The following is a 23,232-nucleotide window of genomic DNA, read 5'->3' on the forward strand; positions in this document are numbered from 1 at the left end:
TCCCTCCCCCCTCCCTTTCCCCTTTGATAACCATAAGTTTGTTTTCTATGTCTGCGAGTCTGTTTCTGTTTTGTGTATAGATTCATTTGTATTATTTATGAAATTCTGCATATAGGTGATATCATATGATATTTGTCTTTGGCTGACTTACTTCACTTAGTATAATATTCTCTAGGTCCATCCATGTTGCTACAAATGGCAATATGTCATTCTTTTTTACGGCTGAGTAGTTTTCCAGTGCATATATAAACCACATCTTCTTTAGCCAATCATCTGTTGATGGCCACTTGGGTTGTTTCCACATCATGAGGCATTCTTAGTCACAGGAAGCAGTTGAATTGTTAATTAGACTGTGGGTCATGGAGGTGGTGAGGGATTACTTCATTCATTCATTCATTCTTTTTTTCCCCTCAACAATATATTTTTCATCTCAAACAACTCCTTTAATGATCATTTGAATGTTCCAGGAGGATGCAGACCTATTCTCCATTGTGCCTCCATCTCTCCTCCCCAGTTGGCCAGATATGGAATAATGAGAGGTGACCCATTGAACTTAAGATCCTTCATATTAAAACTAACCTTCTCATTCAATAAATATTTACTGAGTGACCACTATCTGTCAGACTATTCTAGGTGCTGGGGAAAGATCAGTGAATGAGTGAGACAGAATCATGGCCCTCATGATGCTTGTTTTCCAGTGAGGAGAGATACACAACAGATAAAAATACCAACATGTCATATTATGGTAAGTTCTACAGAGGAAATTAAAGAAGGTCGAGGGAATAAAGAATGCAGGTCACGTGTACATTTTGTATAGGGTAGTCAGAAAAGATTCCTTGGCTAAGGTAACATTGTGCAGAGACTGAAGGAAGTCAAAGGGCAAACAAACCATGTAGAGATCTGGGAAAAGAACTTTTGAGGCAGAGGGGACCACGACTGCAAAGGCCCTGATGGAGGGGCAAGTTTTGTTGGTCTGATGAACAATGATGAGATAGGACGAGTAGGGAAAAGTGACAGGAGATGAGGTCAGAGAGACAATGGGGCCAAATAGAAGGGCACTTGTAGGGCACTAGAAGAACTTTGGTTTTGACTCTGAGTGTGTTGGGAGCCACTAGCAAGTTCTGTGCGGAGGAGTTACCTCTGGCTGTTGTGAAGGGGATGAAATACAGAGTGAAAGTCTGGGATCAAGAAGGAGGAATGGCAGGGACCGCTGATTGCCACTTAGTAGTCACTTGTCCTTTCTTACTTTAGTAATAGGACCCTGATTCTTTTGTGGCAGCAGTGTGCCCAGCTGAAACCTCTATTTCCCAGCCCTCCATTGCAGCTGGACATGGTCCTGTGACTATGTTCTGGCCAAAAATCTGTAAGAGGATGATTCATGGCATTTTTGGAACACTGCTTTAAAAGAACCCACTCCATTTGGAGGAAGACTTTTGTCTTCTTTTGCTTCCTCCTGTTGCCAGCCTGGAATATAAGCACAAGGGGTGGAGCTCCAGTGGCCATCTTGAATCATAAAGTTACGTTTAAAATGAAACCACATGCTGAGGATGGTGAAAGCTCCGATGGTTCCTTGATGAGAGCATGGAGATGCCTCACCAACTCTGCACGGCCTACTTCTGGACTTGCTTCATATGAGAGGGAGATACACTTCTATTTTGTTTAAGCCATTGTTATTTTGGGTTTTTCAGTTACACACAGCTAAACCTAAATATAAGTGACATAGGAGGCCACTGCAGTAACCCAGATGAGAGAAGATGGTGGCTTGGACCAGAGTGGTAGCAAAGGAAGTTGGATGCTGGATACTCTTTTGAAAGTAGGGCCTATAGGATTTGCAGATGGGTTAGACACAGGAGTGAGAGAAGGAGAAAGACTAAGGAAGACTTCTGGGTTTTGCCCCTGAGTGATTTGATAGTGCCATCATTTATAGAGATGCAGAAGCCTTGGGAGAGAGTATGCTTGGGTGTGGGGTTGGGTGGATTCAAGAGTCTAGGGCAGTGACAGACTAGCCTTGCTAGAAGCAGAGAGGGACACAGTGAAACAGAAGGAAGGATAGAGAGAGGGTTTAGATTGGTGGGGAAATGAGGTCACTCCTGTCCTACTGCTCTTATTTTCTCAATAAAGCATGAGGCCAGGTCGTCAGCTGAGACAGAAGAGATGAAAGTAGTGGGAGTAGAAGAGAGAAGTATGAAATAGCCATTTTAGAGAGTGGGGTTGCTGGACAGCAATGAGTGAGCGTCCAAGGAAATTTGTGCTAAAGTGAAGCAGTTGGCAGTGCTGGGTGTCTTCTGCAATCCGGTCCAGTGGCACTGCTGTGTTTATCTGGGTTTTGCCAGACAAGTATGTACCATGTAAGATGACAGGAACATGGGAATGAAAGGGTGTCTGCAAGATAGGGATCAGAACGATGGATCAGGAATCAGAACTAAAGGAGGAAGTAAACATACGAGATGGGTGATGGATTAAAAAGTTGAGTGTTCTTGAAAAGACTGAAAATTGCCCGAGTGTGGGCGCTTGTAACGTGAGCAGAGGAGAGAAGGTGATGATGGCCAGGGGTTGGGATTGTTGAAAATGAGTGGCTCAGATGAGAGAGATGAAAATCACCAGAGAGAGAAGGGATGAGAAAGCTCAAGCTATTAAATAAAGTATGTTGAATTATAAGACTAATAATAAATGTTGTTCACAAATTCCTCTAGTTAGTTGGTTTGTTAACTGGTTTGAATAAAGATACCATTCATCAGTATAAGTACTTTAAATTCAAAGTTTTTTTTTTTTTGATGGGACATTTATAGGATTTCAAAGAACAAAGTTTTACCCAAACACCTAAGTTTTTGTGGGGTGAAAATATAAAGCAATCTTCTCTATGTAAAATTTCTTCATATCTTAAGATCCGTTCTTTTCCCTCTGTGAGTTTTTTTAGGCAGTTAGTCCATTAACACAATCTTTTAAAAACTGCCCGGTTTTTCCCCTCTAAAATTTATTGATTTATTTGTTTTTGGCTGCATTGGGTCATCGTTTTTGTGTGCAGGCTTTCTCTAGTTGCGGCGAGCAGGGGCTACTCTTCGTTGTGGTGCATGGGCTTCTCATTGCGGTGGCATCTCTTGTTGCAGAGCATGGGCTCTAGGTGCACGGGCTTCAGTAGTTGTGGCACGTGGGCTCAGTAGTTGTGTCTCGCGGGCTTAGTTGCTCCGCGGCATGTGGGATCTTCCCGGACCAGGGCTCAAACCCATGTCCCCTGCATTGGCAGGTGGATTCTTAACCACTGCGCCACCAGGGAAATCCCCCCTCTAAAATTCTTCATGTCATAGCTTATTTTTTTCTAAGCCAAATGTTGCCACCTCGTATTTTCCTCATAACTTTTTCACTGTTTTCTAAACTCTTATTCCCATATTTAGTTATTTTTTAAGATGTTTATTTCCTTTCTTCCGCCTCCAACTGCCTGTTATAACCTCGCTGTTGCTGAGATTCCTTTCCTTAGGAGAAAGAATTGGGAAGTTTCCCAACTCATTCTGTGAGAGAAGTTTCTAGACCCTGGGGGTCTCGTGAGCACACAGGATCTTGTACATTATCCTACATCCAATGAAAAACGTCCAGATGATAGGGCCAGGCCTCAGGTGCGGGTCTGATTTGTCACAGGTGGTCTCTGAAACATTACGCAAATTGCTTTGCTCCTCCCGTCTCCTAGTCCCTCGTCATTAACTCAAAAATTATTAATTGGGAGCCGATTCTCGGGTACTCAGCATGCTGATTAAAGTCATTCACATTAGTGGGCAATGACTGATGGGCTTAATTCTCTCAGGGGCACTCACATTTGTAAAATGTGCCTATTAATCCAAATAAATCTGATTCATGGAATAAATGTGAAACAAACCATTAACACTTTATTTTAGGATTTTCTGTGCTAGAACACAGGGACTTCCCTTTTCTTTCCGCCTCAAAGCAGCTTTCCCATTCATGAGAAAGTGGGCCAGGACGACATAAAATTGGGAAGTAGAGTATGTGTGTGTGGATGTGCGTGACACCACTCACCTCATCCACAACTGTCTCCAGTTCCTGATCTATGTGTCTTCTTCGGGAATCAGAGATACTCACGTCTGGATGACGGTTAAACCATATTATTTTTAAATTGTAAACTCTTGATCTCAGGATTCTACTCCCTGATTTTCCATAGAAACTTTCTCAGATACCCAACTTTATAAAGGTTTTCAGGAAAACAGTCTTAGAATCATAGATGTCCCTGGCTCCTGGTTCTTCCTTTAATCCGTTGTCAGTCACTGGAATGTACAGAGTGAATAGGAAACCAGAGGTGTGAGGCAGGCACAAGGAGCCTGAAATTTCCATTTCTGTTTCTCAAAGTGGCCTGAGCTAAATGCGTGTATCCCATCTTCCAGTCACCGTGCAAGTTATTAGGAAAAGCACCCTGACTGGGAGATAGGACCACGCAGTGGTTATTAGAGTGGGCTTGAGCGTCAAACAGGTTTGAGTATGGCACCCAACTCGACTCCTGGTATCTCCGTGACCTTGGGCAAGTCGGCTAAGTCTCAGGTGGCACAGCTTCTATATCTAGCAATGAATTATTCTTACTGGAAGTGTGGCTGATGAGAGCAGCCCTTTCTGTGCATCACCCACCCTCGCCAGAGGATCTGTGTTTGATGCAGCTTTCCTGCCCGGAAGGTGCTCTTTCAGGTCCAGAAACTTCCCTTGGAGGAAAGGGTGGCAGCGATGAAATGGGTATGCAAGGGCTCTTTCCTCTTCATATCTGCTAGAGGAAAGACCTACTCGAGTCCGCCCTATAACACCCCTCCTCACCCCCCCCCCCTTGCCTTTCTGGTCGCTTCCTGGATGAGCAGCTGTAGAGCGAAGGCGAGCAAGAAGCAAGCGTCCTCCTGTTTCTCTTCCAGAAGTTGGGGCGATGAGCCTGGCCCTATGGGGTCATGTTTTAATTATAATTTACACCACTTGCTCTTTTACCATCTCTGCAAAGTCTTGAACCTATCTCCAAGTACCTTTCATCGGCCTTTTGTAAACAGCTCGGCACACAGAAGGAGAATCAAGTTTCTGAAATGAGAAAACAAACAAAACCCAAAAACCATATAGTACTAAAAGAAGTCGTGCTTCTTCCTGCCGGTGACTGTTTACGAGAGGGAAGTCAGCGGGGCCCCCAAGAGGTCGCTGGTGGCGCAGGAACTGAGGCCAGATTGTAGAGAAAGGGGGAAGGAAAAAAAACCCCAGAAACTTTCTTCCTTGTAGCGAATAATCGCCGCCCCCCCTCAACCCCCCTCCCCCGCTCCAGGCAGAGGCAGTAACGTGACACCCGAGAGAAACCCGTAGACCCGAGCCGAGAGAGGGAGGGAAGAGGGAGGAGAGAGAGCGGCGGAGAGCTGGAGGGAGAAAGGGGAGGAGAGGGAGGAAAACCCCTGTCAAGGAGGTGGAGCGAGGGGATGGTGTCCGCCTCCCGTTCCTCCCTGCCGTTTTTTAGAGGAGCCTGAACCCGGACAAAACACGCCGAGACCGACAGACACAAAGCCGGGGGGTCCACGCTGGCGCTGGAGGCGAGCCCCGGCGGCCGCGAGCGAGCCCGAGGCGCGGCGGGGCGCGGGGCACGGGGGCACTAGCGGGCGCGGGCCGGGCGCGGGCAGCGCCGCCGAGCCGGGGCTGGGCACCTCGGCCGCTCGGGCCGCGGCGGCGGGGACCATGCCGAGGAAAGTCTCCTGAGTCCGGCAACTTCGGCCCCTCCCCGCCCCCACCCGGGCTGCCCCCGGCGCGGCCCTGTCCATGTGCAGCCGGCCGGCCGGGCTCTCCTCCTCGCAGGCGGATGGGTGACCTTTTCCTGGCACGGGCAGGCTGTGCAAGGCGGCGGATCAGGCGATGAAGAAGAAGCAGCAGCAGCAGCATCCCGGCAGCGGCGCGGATCCCTGGCCCCATGGGGCCCCTCTGGGGGGCGCCCCTCCCGGCCTGGGCAGCTGGAAGCGCCGGGTCTCCCTGCTGCCTCTCCTGCGCTTCTCCCTCCGGGACTACGGTTTCTGCATGGCCACCCTGCTGGTCTTCTGCCTGGGCTCCCTCTTCTATCAGCTCGGCGGGGGACCCCCGCGCTTTCTGCTCGACCTGCGGCAGTATTTGGGTAAGGAAGGGAGACGGGAGCGAGGGCGGCGCGCGCTGCTCGAAGTTGTGCAGGGGAGAGTGGGGCGCGCCGGGCACTCTGGAGCTGCCCCCGCCGCCGCCTCCCCGAGGCTCCCCAGGTGGGACGCCGACGAGCATCGGTGCGGCGGCCCCGAGCTGCTGCTGCCTCCAGCGCGTCAGTCTGTCTGCGCCTAGGCGGGGGCGCCGCGGGGTTGATGTGCCGGGCAGGTAGCCCGGGGCTGGGCGCTGCATACCTTCCCCCGCCTCCGCCACCCTCTCTGGGCGGAGTGCAGGCGTGTGAGTGAGTGTGTACGAGTGTGTGTATATTCAAGCCTGGCAGAGTGGGGAGAGACGAGGGCCAGCGACTGCCCCTCCATGGCATTAGCGACCACAGTCCCATCCTGTCCGGTGCTCGGGGTCGCGCGGGTGGGATTGACTCCTCCCCACGGCCCGTTCTGTGAATTGTGCCCCACGAGAGCTCCTGCCCCCTGGCCTGGGTGGCCCAGGGGCAGTTTTCGGGCTCCACGCTGTCCCTGAGCTGCCCTGTGCTTGGGACACCCCCTGCCCACCCCACTGTCCTCAGCGAGTGAGACGCGGGGAGCCGGGGTCCGGGGCGCGAGTCACCCTGGCCAGCAGTGTCGCCTACTTCGACTGAACGATCCTCAGCGCTGTGTCTCAAATCTGAACTTCCGAGGGGGGGGGCGGGTTTTGCCTGGTTTATTAGGAGCGAGGTCGCCTATTTTAGCAGAGGTAAGGAAGGAGTGTGCGAAGAGAGAAAAGAGCGTCTCCAGGGAGAGGGCGTGACCCGCAGCTCGGTGGTCCGGGCGCGGGGAGAGCGGTGCCAGGGCGCAGCGAAAAGTATCCCCCAGGCCCCCGGTGCGCGCCTTGGCTAAGGGAGGATGCACATCTCTCACAAGTCTTGCGGGGGCCGGGGCGGAGGGGGAGAGGCTGGGAGGGATTCAGCTAATCGCAAACGTCCAAGGGTATAAACCTAAGCCCCCGGCAAACTTCGGCATCTGCGTGACGGGAGCGAAGGCGCAAAGGGAAGCCCCCGGAGCGCTGGAACCATCATGGGCCAAACGACTCCGGCGGTGGGAGGCTGCCACCCTCACCCACAGAAATCCCTTCGTCGCAGAAACCACAGGTCTGGATAGCAGATCGTTTTCGAAGGAAAAAACCACTTCAGCAAAGTGACAAATGTGTTAGAGCGTTTTCAAATGTACACGCAGATAAAATAATGTTTTTTTCCACGTAGAGAAGCTCAGATTTTAAAAGTTACACTTCTTTTTCAGTAGAAACTTTAGGGAAGTACGGTTTTTCTAAGAGGCTTTAGGGAAAATTAAAGGAAAATATTGCCCAAGTAGATTTCCAAACATATCTGGTTTCTTAGAGGATTTGGGGTAATATGCACTTTTGCTAAGGAGTCAACTCTCTTCTTTCGAGTTCTGTGTTAGGAAGTCTCACAGCCTCATAGGCTCTCCGATTCCTGCTAGTACCACACAGGTCACAATTGTTACGATTACTGACAATCACTGTTAACTGGCATAGGGAGGGAAGTGATTTGGAAGCTCAGGGGCCTTTCTCCATAAACTCTGATAATGAATTCTTTGGTGAGGTTCTTTTAAAGCAAAATACGCAGGCAAGTGATGTAGGGAAAGTACAGTGGACAGGGAAGGAAGACATCTGTGGTGTCTTGAGGAGCACTTGGCTTTGGGCAGGGCACTGGAACCACATGGGCCTCAACTTTTACATAGGTAAAATTCTGGGCGGGACCAGATTGTCTCTGACACCTCCACGCAGCTCTTAAAATGTTATGGCTCTGATACCCTTCTTGGGGCTGGGGAGCCTGGGAGGAGGAAGGAACAAAGGCATGTAGTGAGGCTAAAGTCAGGAAACCGCAGCATCTAGCATGTTAACCTCTTGAAAATTCAACCAAATACGTGTGGTATCCAGAATTTAGTGTGCTTTCATTCTATATTTCAAAAAATGAGGCCTGATAAATTTGGAGGCTTATTTGCTGGAAGGGTGAATTCACAGCATTCACTCAGGGAACCAGGAAGAATTGAAGGATGGAATATTGCTCCTATTACTAACTCACCATTGAGTTTCTGACTGATGTAACAGGTTAAAAAATGACATCATTGTGAACTGAAAATAGGAAACCCTTGGCCAAATTTGTTCCCTGTTGTTTTGTTATGTAAACATAATGATTTTCAGGAAAAGCAGGCTTGTGGTCTTTAAGAGGATCTAAAATATACCCTTAATAAAATAAGGCCAAGGTATCTGCAGAATTACTCTCCCCTTGTTTCCTCCATTTATTATTTTAGTGTCTGTGAAAACAAAACTGTGGTTAGTAAACACATCCTCTCAATTTTCCTAGGTAGCCAATTTTGGACGCAAGTATTTTTCTTAAATAAAAGTTCATATAAAGTCAAAATTTTCCAAATCAAAATAATATTTATAGCAATATTTGTCTTGACAGGATATTATTTTTAATATACTTGTATAATATATTACATCTGACATAGTAGCTACTAAATAAATATTTGTCAAAGTGATGACTGCACCTACTGTATCAAATAGGTAGTGTGATGTTTAACATATTGAATATTCTCACAGGAAAAAAAAAGGACCATTTATGATAGAAGCTAATATTTATTGGGTATGTGCCAATCAGTGCACATGTAGGATGAAATTGTATTAGCATAGCAATATCATAGGTAGGTGCAGCTGTTATTCCCATTTTTGATATGGGAGAAGGGAGGGCAACGAAGTTCACCGACTTGCTGAGGGGCGCATAGTAAGTAAGGCAAGATTTGAACCCACATCCGGCTGAATCAAGTACCCATTGCGTTAGCACTACAAGCAGTTTGAGAGAAAAAGGAAATAGAGCCAAGATGCGAGTGGAAATCTAAAGGGCTGACTGGCAAAAAATGATTATTTTTATTTCCATAATTTCACTTTCCTTTTCTTGATACTTTGAGTATCTTGAGGGGCCAACAGAGAAGGGAAATAATTCAAGCAGCTGGCCTGCCCTTAACTCCACCTTCCTGTATTTATCTCCATGTTGCTGCTTCCATGTACTAAGCAACTGAACTCTCCCAGAGCCACACAACTGGAGGTGATGTGAATTGGACTCAAATTAAATCTTAAATTCCTAATTTCTTTCTCTCTTTCTTTAGCAGTCGTTCACTGTCTAGGCGGGTAGTTCTCAATGTGCGGTCCCTGGACCTGCAGCATCAGCATCACCTGGACACTTGTTACAAGTGCAGATTCTCAGGTCTCATCCCAGACCTATGGAATGAAAGAGTCTGGGTGTGGGACCCAGGAATCCATTTTAGCAAGTCTTCCAGATGATTCTGATGCCTGCTTAAGTTCAAGAACACTGTTCTAGAGTTGCTTTCACAAGCAATTGCTTTCAATTGCTTTCACAAAGTTTCCTACGTATTTGAGAGAAAGAGGGGGGATGAGAGAGAGAAGAGATTTATAAAATATTTAAAAAGTGATGGACATGGTTTCATTTTTTAAACAATTAATTAATTTTTGGCTGTGTTGGGTCTTCGTTTCTGTGTGAGGGCTTTCTCTAGTTGTGGCAAGTGGGGGCCGCTCTTCATCGTGGCACTCGGGCCTCTCTCTATCGCGGCCTCACTAGTTGCGGAGCACAGGCTCCAGACGCGCAGGCTCAGTAGTTGTGGCTCACGGGCCTAATTGCTCCGCGGCATGTGGGATCTTCCCAGACCAGGTCTCGAACCCGTGTCCCCTGCATTGGCAGGCACATTCTCAACCACTGCGCCACCAGGGAAGCCCCATGGTTTCATTTTTAAACTTCAGCTTTTAAAAATGCATCTGCTTTGCTGCTTACGCCCCATTGTTTCAAGGGAAGGACCGGCCAACAGCTGCAGCCCCAGCTGGCTTTCGAGTTTCTGAGGTTAGAAGATGCACGGAATGAGGTGAAGGGGGGCAACCAGAAAGCATAGTGTGGAGAAAAAAAGGGAAAAGAGTTAGTAATGATGCTTTTTCTTCTCAAGGAACAGGGGTCAGACAGCTTCTTTTTTCTAGTCAGTTTGGGGAAGGGCAAAGTCTGTTCTTTTTAAAGATGCTTTTTGCTGCAACAGATTTATTACAAAAAAAAAAGGAAAGTAAGTAAGTCAGGGAGAGGAAAGTTATGCAGGCATAACTCTTGTCTTGATTCTTTTCCTCCTTGAAATAGGTGGAGAGAGGAGAGCATAAAACACACAATGGGATAAATAGCTGAATAGAGCAAATTGCTATACTTAACTTGGAGACCATAGTCTTTCCAGTTCAGTGAAATTATTTCATTTATTTTGAAGTGGCATTCAGACTTCGACTTGCTATGGAAAACCAACCAAAATCAAATAAAATCTCCCGCAGAAATTAGATGATGACGCAGCCTCTGCCAGTAGCCTCATTACTTATGAGCTGTGGAAATATCAAAAACTTGGAATAACACTCGTTACATCGATGTAAACCGAATAAGTCAGATGGCTTACTACTGATCCTGTACAACCGGCAAACTCTAATGATTTATTATCAGGACTTGGGTATGTGATTTATCCTTTATGGGGACTAGACCTGTCAGATTGATCTCAAGTCAATAGGCTTTCCTTTCCATTTTTAAATTATACTGTTTAAAATGGAGATATATTACTTTAGTTTTCAGAATTGCTAATCTTTTTTTTTTTGCGGTAGGCGGGCCTCTCACTGTTGTGGCCTCTCCCGTTTGCGGAGCACAGGCTCCGGACGCACAGGCTCAGCGGCCATGGCTCACGGGCCCAGCCGCTCCGCGGCATGTGGGATCTTCCCGGACCGGGGCACGAACCCGTGTCCCCTGCCTCGGCAGGCGGACTCTCAACCACTGCGCCACCAGGGAAGCCCAGAATTGCTAATCTTGATATGTATATTATATATGAGCATGGCAATTTTGAGTCAGAAATGAAAGAAAAAGATGTAACTTTATTGAAGTTCTCTGAGTTTAAATGAATTTAAAGGAAAATGTGAAAATTGAGGTCCAGACCTGTTACAAAATAGTTTCTCTAAACCCTAAAAGTCAAATTAATTTTCCTTCTGCACATCACGCATGGTTTAAATATAGTACTCCAGGCCCCAGACAGCAATCTAGGAAATGAATGCATAAAATATGATGTTATCAATAGAAATTGTTGACATAAAAAGAAAATGACATTCTTGTTCATAGCTGCAAATTTATCTTATAGGGTTGGTTGGGGACACAGTAGCACTGTATTAGAAGAAGACAGAAAATGGAATTCAGCTATGGCAGACTGTTCTGTAAACACACAGCATGAATAGTGAAAAACATTCTGTCTTGTAAACTGTTTTTAACGTAGACTCGTCTCAGTATGAATTGTTTTAAAATACAGATAAATATGCATTATCTGGATCCTGTCTTTCTTCAAATTCCCTGTCATCAGTCCAGGTTTAAAACACTAGTTGGTTTTGTATTTGAGAAACTAGAATGAAAGTGCTCAAGCTTTTTGAGTCTCCAAAGAAAGAGTATCTTTTGCTTCCCTACAGGGAAGCTGCAGGAGCAGAAACTGTAGCTTGCCTTGCAGCTGTACTGAAGGGGGTCAGTGATGGGCAGTGAAAAGGCATCTTATTTGACAACTGTAGCTGCTAGAATGATTAGGAATTGTCACTTGCTTTTTTTTTTTTTTTTGGAAAGAAATGACACTTGACCACAAATAAATTTTGTCTTACCTATATTTATTTTTATTATAGAAACTCAACTTTAAGCAAACAGTGATATACATAAATCCTTTTATTTGTCAGAAATGGGGACAGAAACAGTAGCATTTCACCAAAAATCCTTAGTTGCAAAAGTCAAAAGAATGTAGCAACTATTGTGCAGGAACGTTACAAACAAAGCACATTTCAGTATATGCTATTAATTTTTTTGAATAATTTTTAAAAATTAATTAGATTATTTATTTATTTATTTTTCACTGCATTGGGTCTTCGTGCTGTGCGTGGGCTTTCTCTGGTTGTGGCGAGCTGGGGCTACTCTTTGTTGCGGTGCGTGGGCTTTTCATTGCGGTGGCTTCTCTGTTGTGGAGCACAGGCTCTAGGCACACGGGCTTCAGTAGTTGTGGCATGCAGGCTCAGTAGTTGTGGCTCACAGGCTTAGTTGCTCCGTGGCATGTGGGATCTTCCCGGACCAGGGCTTGAACCTGTGTCCCCTGCATTGACAGGTGGATTCTTAACCACTGCACCACCAGGGAAGCCCTATGCTATTAATTTTTAAAATAGTTTTATTGAGCTATAATTTCACCCACCTAAAGTTTTTAATAGTTTAATAGCTTTTAATTGTTTTTTGTATATACCTAGGTAAGGGAAACTATTACGATAGTCACTTCTAGAACATTTTCATCACCAGAAAGAGAAACTTCGTTCCCCTTAGTTATCCCTTCACTATTCCTCCGTCTCCCCAAGCCCTAGGAACTAATCTATTTTCAGTCTCTATAGATTTGCCTCTTCTGGACATTTCATAGAAATGAAATCATATAGTATGTGGCCTTTTGTAACTGGCTTCTTTTACTTAGAACATTGTTTTCAAAGTTCATTCATATTGTAGCATGTATCAGTACTTCGTTCATTTTTATGGCTGAATAATATTCCATTGTATGGATATACCACATTTTGTTTATCCATTTATCTGTTTCTCATTTCAGTTGTTTCTATCTTTTGGCTGCTGTGCATAGTGCTGCTGTGAACTTTTGTGTGTAAGTTTTTGTATGTACACGTATTTTCTGTTCTTTTAGGTATATACCCAGGAGTGAATCGCTAGGTCATATGGTAATTCCATGTTTAATTTATCGAGGAACTGCCGAGCTGTTTTCCACAGTGGCTGCACCATTGCACATCCCCACCAACAATGTACGAGAGTTCCAGTTTCTGTACAACCTCACCAACACTTGCTCTTTTCCATTATTTTGACTGTAGACATCCTAATGGTTGTGAAGTGGCACCATATTGTGGCTTTTTCTTTTTTTTTTGCATTTTCCTAATGATTAGTGATGTTGGATATCTTTTCCTGTGCTTGTTGGCCATTCATATATCTTCTTTGCAAAAATGTCTGTTCACACCCTTTGCCCATCTTTGAACTAAGTTGTCTTTTTCGTTTTGAGTTTTAAGTACAGTATCTGGGTATAGAGTAAAACCTAAATAAATTCCTCACGTTTGAACCCAAAGACCTCTTTAAAAGAATCTTAGGGGTCTTACAGTTACGGATGACTTTGAATAGTAAACACTTTGCATTTAGCTCTAATGTATGAATATTCATGAATAGGTAGCACTTAACTATTTTACAGATGTCACAAAGATTATTGTGACTTATATGTGGAATATGAGTGTAGTCAATCTTGAGCAGCAGGCTATAGTACAATGGATGTGAGTATTCTGTCTTTGTGTTTGTTCACTAGAAAGGAGTTGATGAGCTCAGCGGGGGGAAGCATTTGGGTACGTTATGTTCCTTATATCCTGTACTATGAGGCTACCAAGGAAATCTTGAGAAAATTGGAATTCATATGCAATTCATTTTTATTCACACTGTGGTATAATATACAGGACAAATATATAGTCCTTCAGTAAATTAGTAAAATAAGTTAGGAACTAATTGTTTTTTCCAAAAGTGTTAGAAATTTTCAGTAGGTTTTAAAATATACATTATCAAAATAAGAAGCTTTAAAATAAGTACAGTCAATTCCATGCCTTCTGGAAAGAGACTCAATTTGAATAATTTGTGACACTCTCATATTAAAGTTATCAGGAGCCAGATAGCAGTTTAGTGCTGAGGGTACGCTGCACCTCTCCGTCTATCTCAGGTCTTATAGCGGTTGCCTGTAATTCCCCAAAGCTAGCCACTGGCTCATTTTCCTTGCCTCACTACCTGCCTTTGCTTCTGCTGTTGCCTCTTTGCTGATAGTTAAGGAAGCTCACATTCCAGGGATGATCTCTGAACTCCTGTAGTAGTTATTTCATGATCACTTTTGAAGTTTTGACATTCTACCTTGTATTGTGATAACTTGTGGGCAAGCTCCTTGAAAGGAGGAAGCTCTTCAAATACTTTCCATCTCTACTGTGACACCTCTGCTGGGTACCCCACAGGAACCCTTAGGAAGTGTCTGTTGATTCAATATATTTGCTAAGCAGACTATTCTTTTCTTTTTTTTTTTTTTTTGCGGTACGCGGGCCTCTCACTGTTGTGGCCTCTCCCGTTGCGGAGCACAGGCTCCGGACGCGCAGGCTCAGCGGCCATGGCTCACGGGCCCAGCCGCTCTGCGGCATGTGGGATCTTCCCGGACCGGGGCACGAACCCGTGTCCCCTGCATCGGCAGGTGGACTCTCAACCACTGCACCACCAGGGAAGCCCTAAGCAGACTATTCTTTGCTAGGGTTCCATATTCTGCTTTGTTTTGCCCTTATTTTAAGTAGAGACCATGGTGCAGTGTGCCAGGAAAGACTCAAGCCAGTTGATTCTACAACCCATCTCTTTCTGGCTGTTTGAAGCATATGCTGCAAGCAAAGATGTTAAAACCACTATGACATATACTTCTATAAACATTTCCTTCTGTGCACAGGGATAATTGTCCACCTCTTACCTGTGGGGATTTGGACTTACATTTATAGAGCTTTCCCTGTAATTAAGAATGCCTGCGGTCAGCCTAGAGATTTGGCTGCATACTAGAATTCAAACTCCTTGTTTCTTGTCATTTTCCTGAACCCTGAACCAGTTTTGGGAGTTTGCAGAATAGCAGTTTATCTCTTGCTCTAAGTCAACATCTTCCTTAGGTAGCAATTTGTGCTCAATTAGCTAGTACGTTTAAAGCATGAATTTGACTCTTTAAGGAGATGAGACCATAAGATGATGTGGTTTTTGAAACAGTGACTGAGCAGATTTTAACCTAGAATGGCAAAATGATAGATTATAAGATTAAGGCTCAATGCACGAACCCATTGACCCTTGTTTAATGAAAGATATGGAAATAACCTTAAGTCGTGGCCTCGATTGAGTAATTCTTAGTTCATTCATTGATAGATGATTTAAATAACCATTTACATTAAGCTGTAATGCATTTCTGGAAACACCATTGATGTTTTTCTAGCTCAGTGCATATGACTTTCACGGTCTTGATGAAAATAAAAATGAAAGTATTCTGAGACATATAAACTCCTTTGTTCAGTCACTCAGAAAATATTCATCGAAAGCTTTCTGTGGGCCAGAAGCATCCAATACTAGAAAGAGCACAGGTTTTAGAGCAGAGGTCTGGGTGTGATCACTGTGCTACCACTTATTAGCTGGGAGAACTTGGGAGATTCTCTTAACTTCTCCGAACCTTAGATGTTTTAGTCTATACGATGGGATTAATAATTGCTATTTTATAAAGTACTTATCTGACTCAAGGCATGGCATTTGATTTCAGCAAATGCCAATTTTCTCACCTTATTCTTTGCTTCTCTCAGATCCCCTTTTCTTTTGGCCCACACACCCGTGCACACACACACTTGCACAAACACACATACTAGTGGAGTACGCAAATTCATTCATGGTTTGCTTCCATTTGAAAGCACCATTCTACCCAAGAAATATGAAATGACTGAATCAGCATTTTTGTGGCTTATCTTGTCACCCTCACCCTCAAACTGGTGAGGGCTCTTCAACAGCTGATAAGCTCCAGTCATTTGCCCTGTTAACTTTACACACAAACCTTTCTGCTTCTCATCCTCTCTTCTGCCTCCTGGAAACAATCTTTAAAAAACGTATTCTTTGCACAGCCTGCTTTCCTCTGTTTTGAATTTATCCACATGTTTCCCCCCCTCCCCGCATTCACAAAAGAAAAGTAGTTGTACAGAGGGAGTTGTACAGCGCACTCTTTGGGGTTGCCAGCCGTTCTACGACTGGACTGGTGACCACATGAATCAGACCCTTTCAGACGATCACAGTGTCAGGCATACACTGGGACTGCTGCTAGAGCTTCTCCCACTTGTGATGGAACTACCGCGTCCAGTAGCCTGGCACTGGTTTTTCTCTGGTTCCCATTTCCCTTCCATTGGAAGTCAGGGCAAGAGCAGAGAACCAAAGTAGCGGATCGTTTCTTTGTCAGAAGGCTGGGGAACTTGCTTCTGTTTTCCATTCTCCGCTTCTTCACGTTGCCTTCACCTGCCCAGCCACGGATGAGTGTAGGGGCCAGAGCCACAGGGCCGTTACTATCTGGTGTGGATGGTTACCCAATTCCTTGAGAACTTGAAAACAAATGGGATCTTACATTATTTGGTAGAAAGTTAAATTTTGTCTAGGGAAACCGTGACCTTGCAGCTCCAACACAGAGCTTCCTGTTTTGACACGTGGGCTGCTTGACACAAATACCTTCTCACTGGAGAAGCAAAACTGTCACGCAAAGCTGTGCAAGTGGCTGGCAGGGCCAGCGGACCTGGGTCTGGAGGGAGTCCGCAAATAGTTCAGGGGTCAGTGCTGTTAAGTCACACGAGCCTCCTAAGCTCATGTTTCTTTGCCTCCAAAATGAAGACGTTTGATTAGGTCCGGGATTCTCAATTGTTTTTCTTTCCTGGGACCCTCCCTCAGCAGCAGTGTTTCCATGTGGTCTTGATGGTCTATCTGGGAATATGTCCCAGTGGCCAGGAAAGGGAGAATGGTTGTGGCTCTGGGGTTCTTTAAAGAAGCTCTCTAGGTGATGGTGCCCCTTTTTTCTTTAGAATGACTGAATTAGGCGCTTTCTAAGGTCCCACCTACTTTAAAATCATGTGTTGAAAGAGCTAAGAAGCCATTTAACTGTAACAACTGAAACTGTAGGTATTTCCTTTGGAGCCAAATGTTTATTTAAAAGGTTTCAGTAGTCAAGTGACCAAGGCAAGTAGAATATGCCAAAACATTTCAGGCCATCGTTTTCAAAGTCTTAATCATTGTTTCGTTTTGTTTTGTTTTGATCTTAATTAAAATTAGCAGCACTCCCCATCCCTGCCCCCATCACCAGTTTGCCCCAGCCTATCTGGACGATAAGGAGAGGATCTTGCTTCAGAAATTGTGGGAAGCAGAATGTCCTTAGGAAGGCAAAGAGAGAGAGGAAGCAGAGTAAGTCATGGATCTCCAGAATTCAGCGTATAATTGTGATAGGAAGAAAGAAGGAAGACAAGTAGGGATAAGAAAGCTGTGTTTTCGAAGAGGATTCTCACAGTCTTGGCCCAGCTGCCTACTGCTGGTCATCCCATTCCATTGTGGACAGCTCCAGTGGCTGAGGGAGTTCGCACAGTGTGGCAGGCTCCTTCTTTGTGGCTTCTCTCTACTTCTGCTAGTTCTTCTGGGAGCTACATAGAATAGTCTGTTGGACTTCACCCTCTTTCAGAAAATTGAAGCTATGAAGGTGACTGTAATGCCCCTGCCATAAATCTTGTCCAGAAAAACAGATCTATCTTCCAGTAGTTCCTCATCTGAAGTTACTTTCAGATGCAGAAAGCACAAACAGTAAATGAAAAAAAGAAAACAACATAAAAGTGAAACCTTCTGAACAATAACATCCCATAAACAAAGCAGAAAGACCCAGATTGGAGACAGATGTTTCTCTAGAAAATGGAATTAGCATGCAGATATGTAAAAGATCAATAAATCAATAAGAGAAGGAGAATTCATGAGATAAATGGGCAAAGAATAGAAGCAGGCAATTCACAGAAGAGCAAACACAACTGACCAATAAGCACATGAAAAGATGAAACGGGGCTTCCCTGGTGGCGCAGTGGTTGAGAGTCCGCCTGCCAATGCAGGGGATGCGGGTTCGTGCCCCGGTCCGGGAGGATCCCACATGCCATGGAGTGGCTGGGCCTGTGGGCCATGGCCTCTGGGCCTGCGCATCCGGAGCCTGTGCCCCGCGGCGGAAGAGGCCGCGACAGTGAGAGGCCCGCGTACCGCAAAAAAAAAAAAAAAAAAAAAGATGAAATGATTTTCATTCCCTTATGCATCTTAATCACTTTCCTCTGTCTATGTGGCCCTTCAGTGGCCTGTAGAACTGAGGAATTCTCCAGTTCCCTTGGTTTGTGAGCCTCCTTTATGGGGAGGAGTATCAGAAGTGACTCTCTTCTAAACTGTCTTCTTTTGAAATGACTGTGCCACATCCACCCCTGTTCTGTTCTGTAGTCATGGCAGGTGACTGGAGCGGGGGGTGGGAGGTGAGGGCATGCAGCTCTCTGGAGCTCTGTCTCAGGTCCTAAATACAAGATTTCCCGAGTCCTTGGTGCCACAGTTGTGTTGGATGGTCTGCCCCCTGAGATGCCCTTCTCCTCGCTCAGAAGCACAGCCCGCAAGCCACTTCCAGTTCACAGCAAATAGCACCGTGCATTCTGCTCTGCTTCCTTCCATCCCTGAGACTTTGCTGAGTCTGGAAGAAGCAGAGGGCAGGAGGAACTGACGTGGTGCTTGGAATGCAGCATCTTGCCTGGAAGTGTTTTCTCAGTATTCCAGAGAACAGTGGAACTGACTCATCTGGTTGGAGTTTTACAGAAATGTGATTGCAGATTTTTTGCGACTTCATTCTGCTTTAGTGTCAAAATTCAACCAACGATGTGCCAAAAAAAGTGTGTAAAGTCACATACAGATTTAGACGCTTGAAGGGGAAGTTATTTTTACTATAGTGGGGAAGAAAACAGAAAGTGATGATTGGCGGAGAATCCAAGGCAGGGCTGAGTCAGGAGGCGAGGCTGGGGCACACCTGCATCTCCAGTCTCGCCAGACTGGCCTGGGAATTGTGGTGTGGTCGCCTCTTAGCAGGTCGAGTGAGGAGTTCCGGTGTGGTAGACCTGCCTGGGGGAGGAGGATGTTGACATAAACTCTGCGTGTGATGCCAGTTTAAGCCGTGTGGGGTTAATGTTGGTTCCTCCTGAAAATGTGTGTGTGCTCTCCAGGGTCCCTCCTTAGAAGCCGCTCTCTAACTAAGAGCTACGTAAGACAAGGAGGTAAGAATGGAGAAACGGATTCTGGAAAGCTCCATAAACATGAAAGCCAAATGGTGCAGTGTCTTTAGTTTGCTTTAGCAGATGACTGGATTGAAGTCGTATTATTTTCTTGCTCGTGCTTTTCCCAGCTCAGAAGGCTGCTCTTTGCTTGCCCGGCGGAGATCTGAGGCCTTACGGAGTCTGAAAGGCTTGTGGTCATGTTCTTCTAGTCCCGTTGTGAGATGAAGAGGTTCCCAGAAATAAAGGGAGGGAGAAAGAAATATGTGTTAGCAGCCATAATCTCTATCTTTTCATTGCTCTCTTCACCTGGGCAAAGGATACCTACAGCTACCATTTAGTGATAACATTTCCAGTCTCATGAGTTTGTAGCTTGATGGTGAACTTTTCAAATGCATTTAGACAAGGCTTTATTCAGACCTTCTTGTGTCTTGCTCTCCTGTTCCTTATGGCTGGGGAGAGTTGTGTAGGTTTCATGAGCCTGCGTCTTGAAGTGTGCACAGTTACGGTGGTGCCACTCTGTTTGTGACCTGCACTCTGGCATAGAAAGTGTGGGTGTGGGCACATTCTTAGGTGTGCTCCCTAGCTTGGATAGGGAGAACCTACTAGAACATACTTTGGTTATTGGGCAGACTTCTACTTTTGTGTTTCGTTTCTTTTATGGCATAATGCATTGCTCTTTCAAAACACAGCTCCCTTTCGCCAGATATTTCCCGGCCACCTGGTTGGAATGATAGGTGACTTTTTGTTAATTTCAGAGTAAGTCTTCCCCACGAGGCTTACACTTCATTGAAGTTTCACATCAATGAGACTTAAAGGATCAGAGAACATGAGTTTTCCTATTGTTTTCATATGCCCGCCCTCCTTCCCATTTGGCTTCTCTCTGTCATCTCTTCTGTCTAATCAAGTTTATTCCTTCAACAAATGTTCATCAAACTCCAGTTATGCACTGGGTGCTGGAAGTAGTGTGACTAATAACTCTGTCCCTGCCCCTGGGGGGCTGCATTCTACTAGGAGGGGCAGAGAAGGACTTAGGATAAATGTAAAGAGTGATGAACAGGGGTGTCTGGGAAGCCACAGCAGGAGAATAGAAGCAGGGATTAGATCTGCCTAGCTGTGATTTAGGCTAATGATGTCTTTGGTTAAGACCCTGTTTATGCCAGTAGCTAAGGGGTTCTCAAATCTGGCTGCGTGACAGAATTACCTGGAGAGCTTTGGAAAATACTGATTTCCATTCATTTGGTCAGGGGTGGGGCCTGGGCATCTGTATTTGTTTAAAGCTCCTCATGCAATTCTGATAGGCAACCAAACTGGAGAATCTGTATAGTTGATACGTGGCCGGATAGCTTTGTGTGTGCGTTAGGTCTTCTTGTGGTACTATTCAGAGATGCTTAGCCTATAGTCTTTAATTTGGCTGTGACTTATAACACTTTAGCTTTCAGCTTCTCTGTACCAGCTCTTCTCAAACTTTAATGTGCGTTCAGATCACCTGGGAATTTGTTAAAATGTAGATTCAGGTGCAGTCGGTGTGGGGCGGGGCCTGAGATTCAGCATCCTCAACAAACTCCCAGTGCCGCCGGTGCTGCAGTCGGAGGACCACACTTTGAGTAATAAGCGTCTCCACTGTAGCGTGTTTGGAATGTGATTAATACTTGTAAACAGAAAAATGAGTGAGGGTTCATCCTAGCCCACTAAAGATCTGTGCTATTAAACATTTTGTAAGTTTCTTTTAATTGAATTCTCATTCACCAATTTGATTGTTCGAATTTGAGAACATTAGATTTTTCTTAAGAATCACACACTTGCCTGATTAAAGTTTAAAATGTCTGCTTTTATTAATTTCTGCACTCCATAGTATTAAAATGCAGGCTGTTTGGAGATTTGTGAACATACAGATTTGACTTAATGTCAAGTTCATTAATAAGCGTAGGAAGTTAAACAATTGGTCTTGGACGTAAAGTTTCTTCAAACAGTTATTGCAGATTCTTGCACTGTTTTAAATTTTAATGATGTCAGAATTCATTGCTAAGTGTCCTATTATCCAAATACTCCAGGTAAAGTTTTTTTTGTTTTTTTTTTTATGGTCAGAGCGAATAATTGGATATAAATAAAGCAAATAATTAGAATGACTCGGTGTAATGTTTTGAAAACACAATTTTAATAGATAATTAAAACCCTTACATGTTCATTGTAGAAAACTGGAAAATAGAGAGAAGAGCACAAAGAAGAAAGTAAAAAGCATGTTAATTCCTTTACTCAGAACTGCTTTGGTTTGGTTACATTCTTCCTCTACTCAGCAGTACCACAAATGTTATTCCATGTCTTTACTTTTCAACAACGTTGGTTTTCAGAGCAGCAGAGTTTCTTGTGAATGTACAGTCATTCCTCCAGCAAGGCCTTTTGATGTTTAGCGTATTTCCAGTTTTTCACGATTCTGCATAAAGCTGTGATGAACAGTATTACATTTTTGCACACTTCTCTACCTCCCAGGGAGAAATTCCTAGACTTGGAATTGCTGGGGTAAAGTGTGCACCTATTTAAAAATTGCTTTTGGTACAAACTGCTATTTATCTCGGTGTGTTTCACCAGCAGTCTGCTTTGCTCTATTTTACAAACACTGGATGTAATCTCATAAAACTCCTCACCCATTCAGTTGGTGAAAAATGATACTTTAAGGTCTAATTCACATTTGTTTGAATATTAGTGAAACTGAACAATTTGACTATGTTTTGGGAATTACAGTTTTACCCTTTCCCATTTTTTCCCTATAGATGTGTTCTTTCTCTTACTAATTTTAAGAACTCTTTAGAGTTGAAGGGTATTAGCCCTTTACCATACACGCACATATGTTTTTTTGAATTGCTCTTTAGTTTTTCAAATCAGTTTCTTTTATTTTTCCTTTATGCTGATTAAGTTTTTTCCATTTATTATTATTCCTTTGCTTTCATGCTTAGAAAGGCCTTATATCCTGTCCCTATATCTTCTTCTAATTCTTTTGTTGTTTCACCTTTGTTTTACATCCTTGCGGCGTTTATTTTGGTATAAATTAACTCAATCGTTTTGCAAGTCTAGCTGGAGATGAAGTCATACTTGAGTGATGTCATTCCTTAACATTAAATTCATTTTTCAAACGTGGAAACTGATTTCAAGCTTAACTCCTCTTAGAGGGTTTGAAACCCCTGTTTGCCATTTAATTCCTAAACTTCTGAGAACAAGGTCCCCCAGCTTCCAGCCCACTGCCATTGTTTCTGGAGAGGACTTTTGAGAGTCAGTGGATTGTGGAGTCGCTGGCAAGGCCAGGCAGACATGACCACTCTCCTTGCCCACGCTGCCTGAGTTGCCTGAGTGAGTGAGGGACGAGGCAAACTGATCGGTCTTAGTCTCTTGATTCCTTTCGGGTCTCTGGAGTAAAAAGTGAGCACACCCCACCTCCAGACACATGCATCATTTTCAGGTTAGCTAGAAACCTTAGGGGGTGGTGATAGGTGAGCTCCTCATCAACAGCCTGGCTCAAGCCACCCTCAGCCCTTTGCAGCACCTTGTAATAAGGGCAGCACTCTTTTAAACTATTTTTATAAGCAGCTAGAGGATAATAAGTTTAGTTCCTGTGTGTTGTTATTCTTTTTAATGTTTATAAAATTCAAGAGACCACAATTTGAAGACACAGACATTTTTTTTTTTTTTTTTTGCGGTACGCGGCCCTCTCACTGTTGTGGCCGCTCCCGTTGTGGAGCACAGGCTCCGGACGCGCAGGCCCAGCGGCCATGGCTCACGGGCCCAGCCGCTCCGCGGTATGTGGGATCTTCCCGAACCGGGGCACGAACCCGTGTCCCCTGCATCGGCAGGCGGACTCTCAACCACTGCGCCACCAGGGAAGCCCGAAGACACAGACATTTAAAGGCCAACCCTATGGTCTAATAGAGCTACATTTTCTTCTTTGGAAATCAGATTTCTTCTGTGAATTTACCTTTAACAGGATGTTTACTATTACAAGAGGCAATGTAGTGTAAAAGAGCATTGGGCTTCAAATCAGAAGTCCTCTGTTTGAGTCCTGGCTTTGCCAGCGTGCAGCTGTGTGACCTTGGGTAATTCACTTAATCTCTCTTAGTCTCCATTGAAACT

The 23,232-nt window shown here is 44.7% G+C and overlaps 1 protein-coding gene across 1 annotated transcript in view; it reads left to right on the top strand.

The window, feature by feature from the left end:
* The first annotated feature begins 5,828 nt into the window (after nucleotides 1–5,828).
* Nucleotides 5,829–23,232, top strand: part of UST (uronyl 2-sulfotransferase) — a 291,582-nt gene continuing 274,178 nt past the window's right edge. The window contains exon 1 of the mRNA XM_029223457.1: nucleotides 5,829–6,118. Within this exon, the coding sequence (XP_029079290.1) occupies nucleotides 5,866–6,118 (253 nt within the window). The 5' untranslated portion in view covers nucleotides 5,829–5,865. The remainder of the gene's footprint in view (nucleotides 6,119–23,232) is intronic.

The sequence above is a fragment of the Monodon monoceros genome, unplaced genomic scaffold (assembly GCF_005190385.1).
Source record: "Monodon monoceros isolate NGI ecotype Baffin Bay Population unplaced genomic scaffold, NGI_Narwhal_1 Super_Scaffold_15, whole genome shotgun sequence".
Lineage (NCBI taxonomy): Eukaryota > Metazoa > Chordata > Mammalia > Artiodactyla > Monodontidae > Monodon > Monodon monoceros.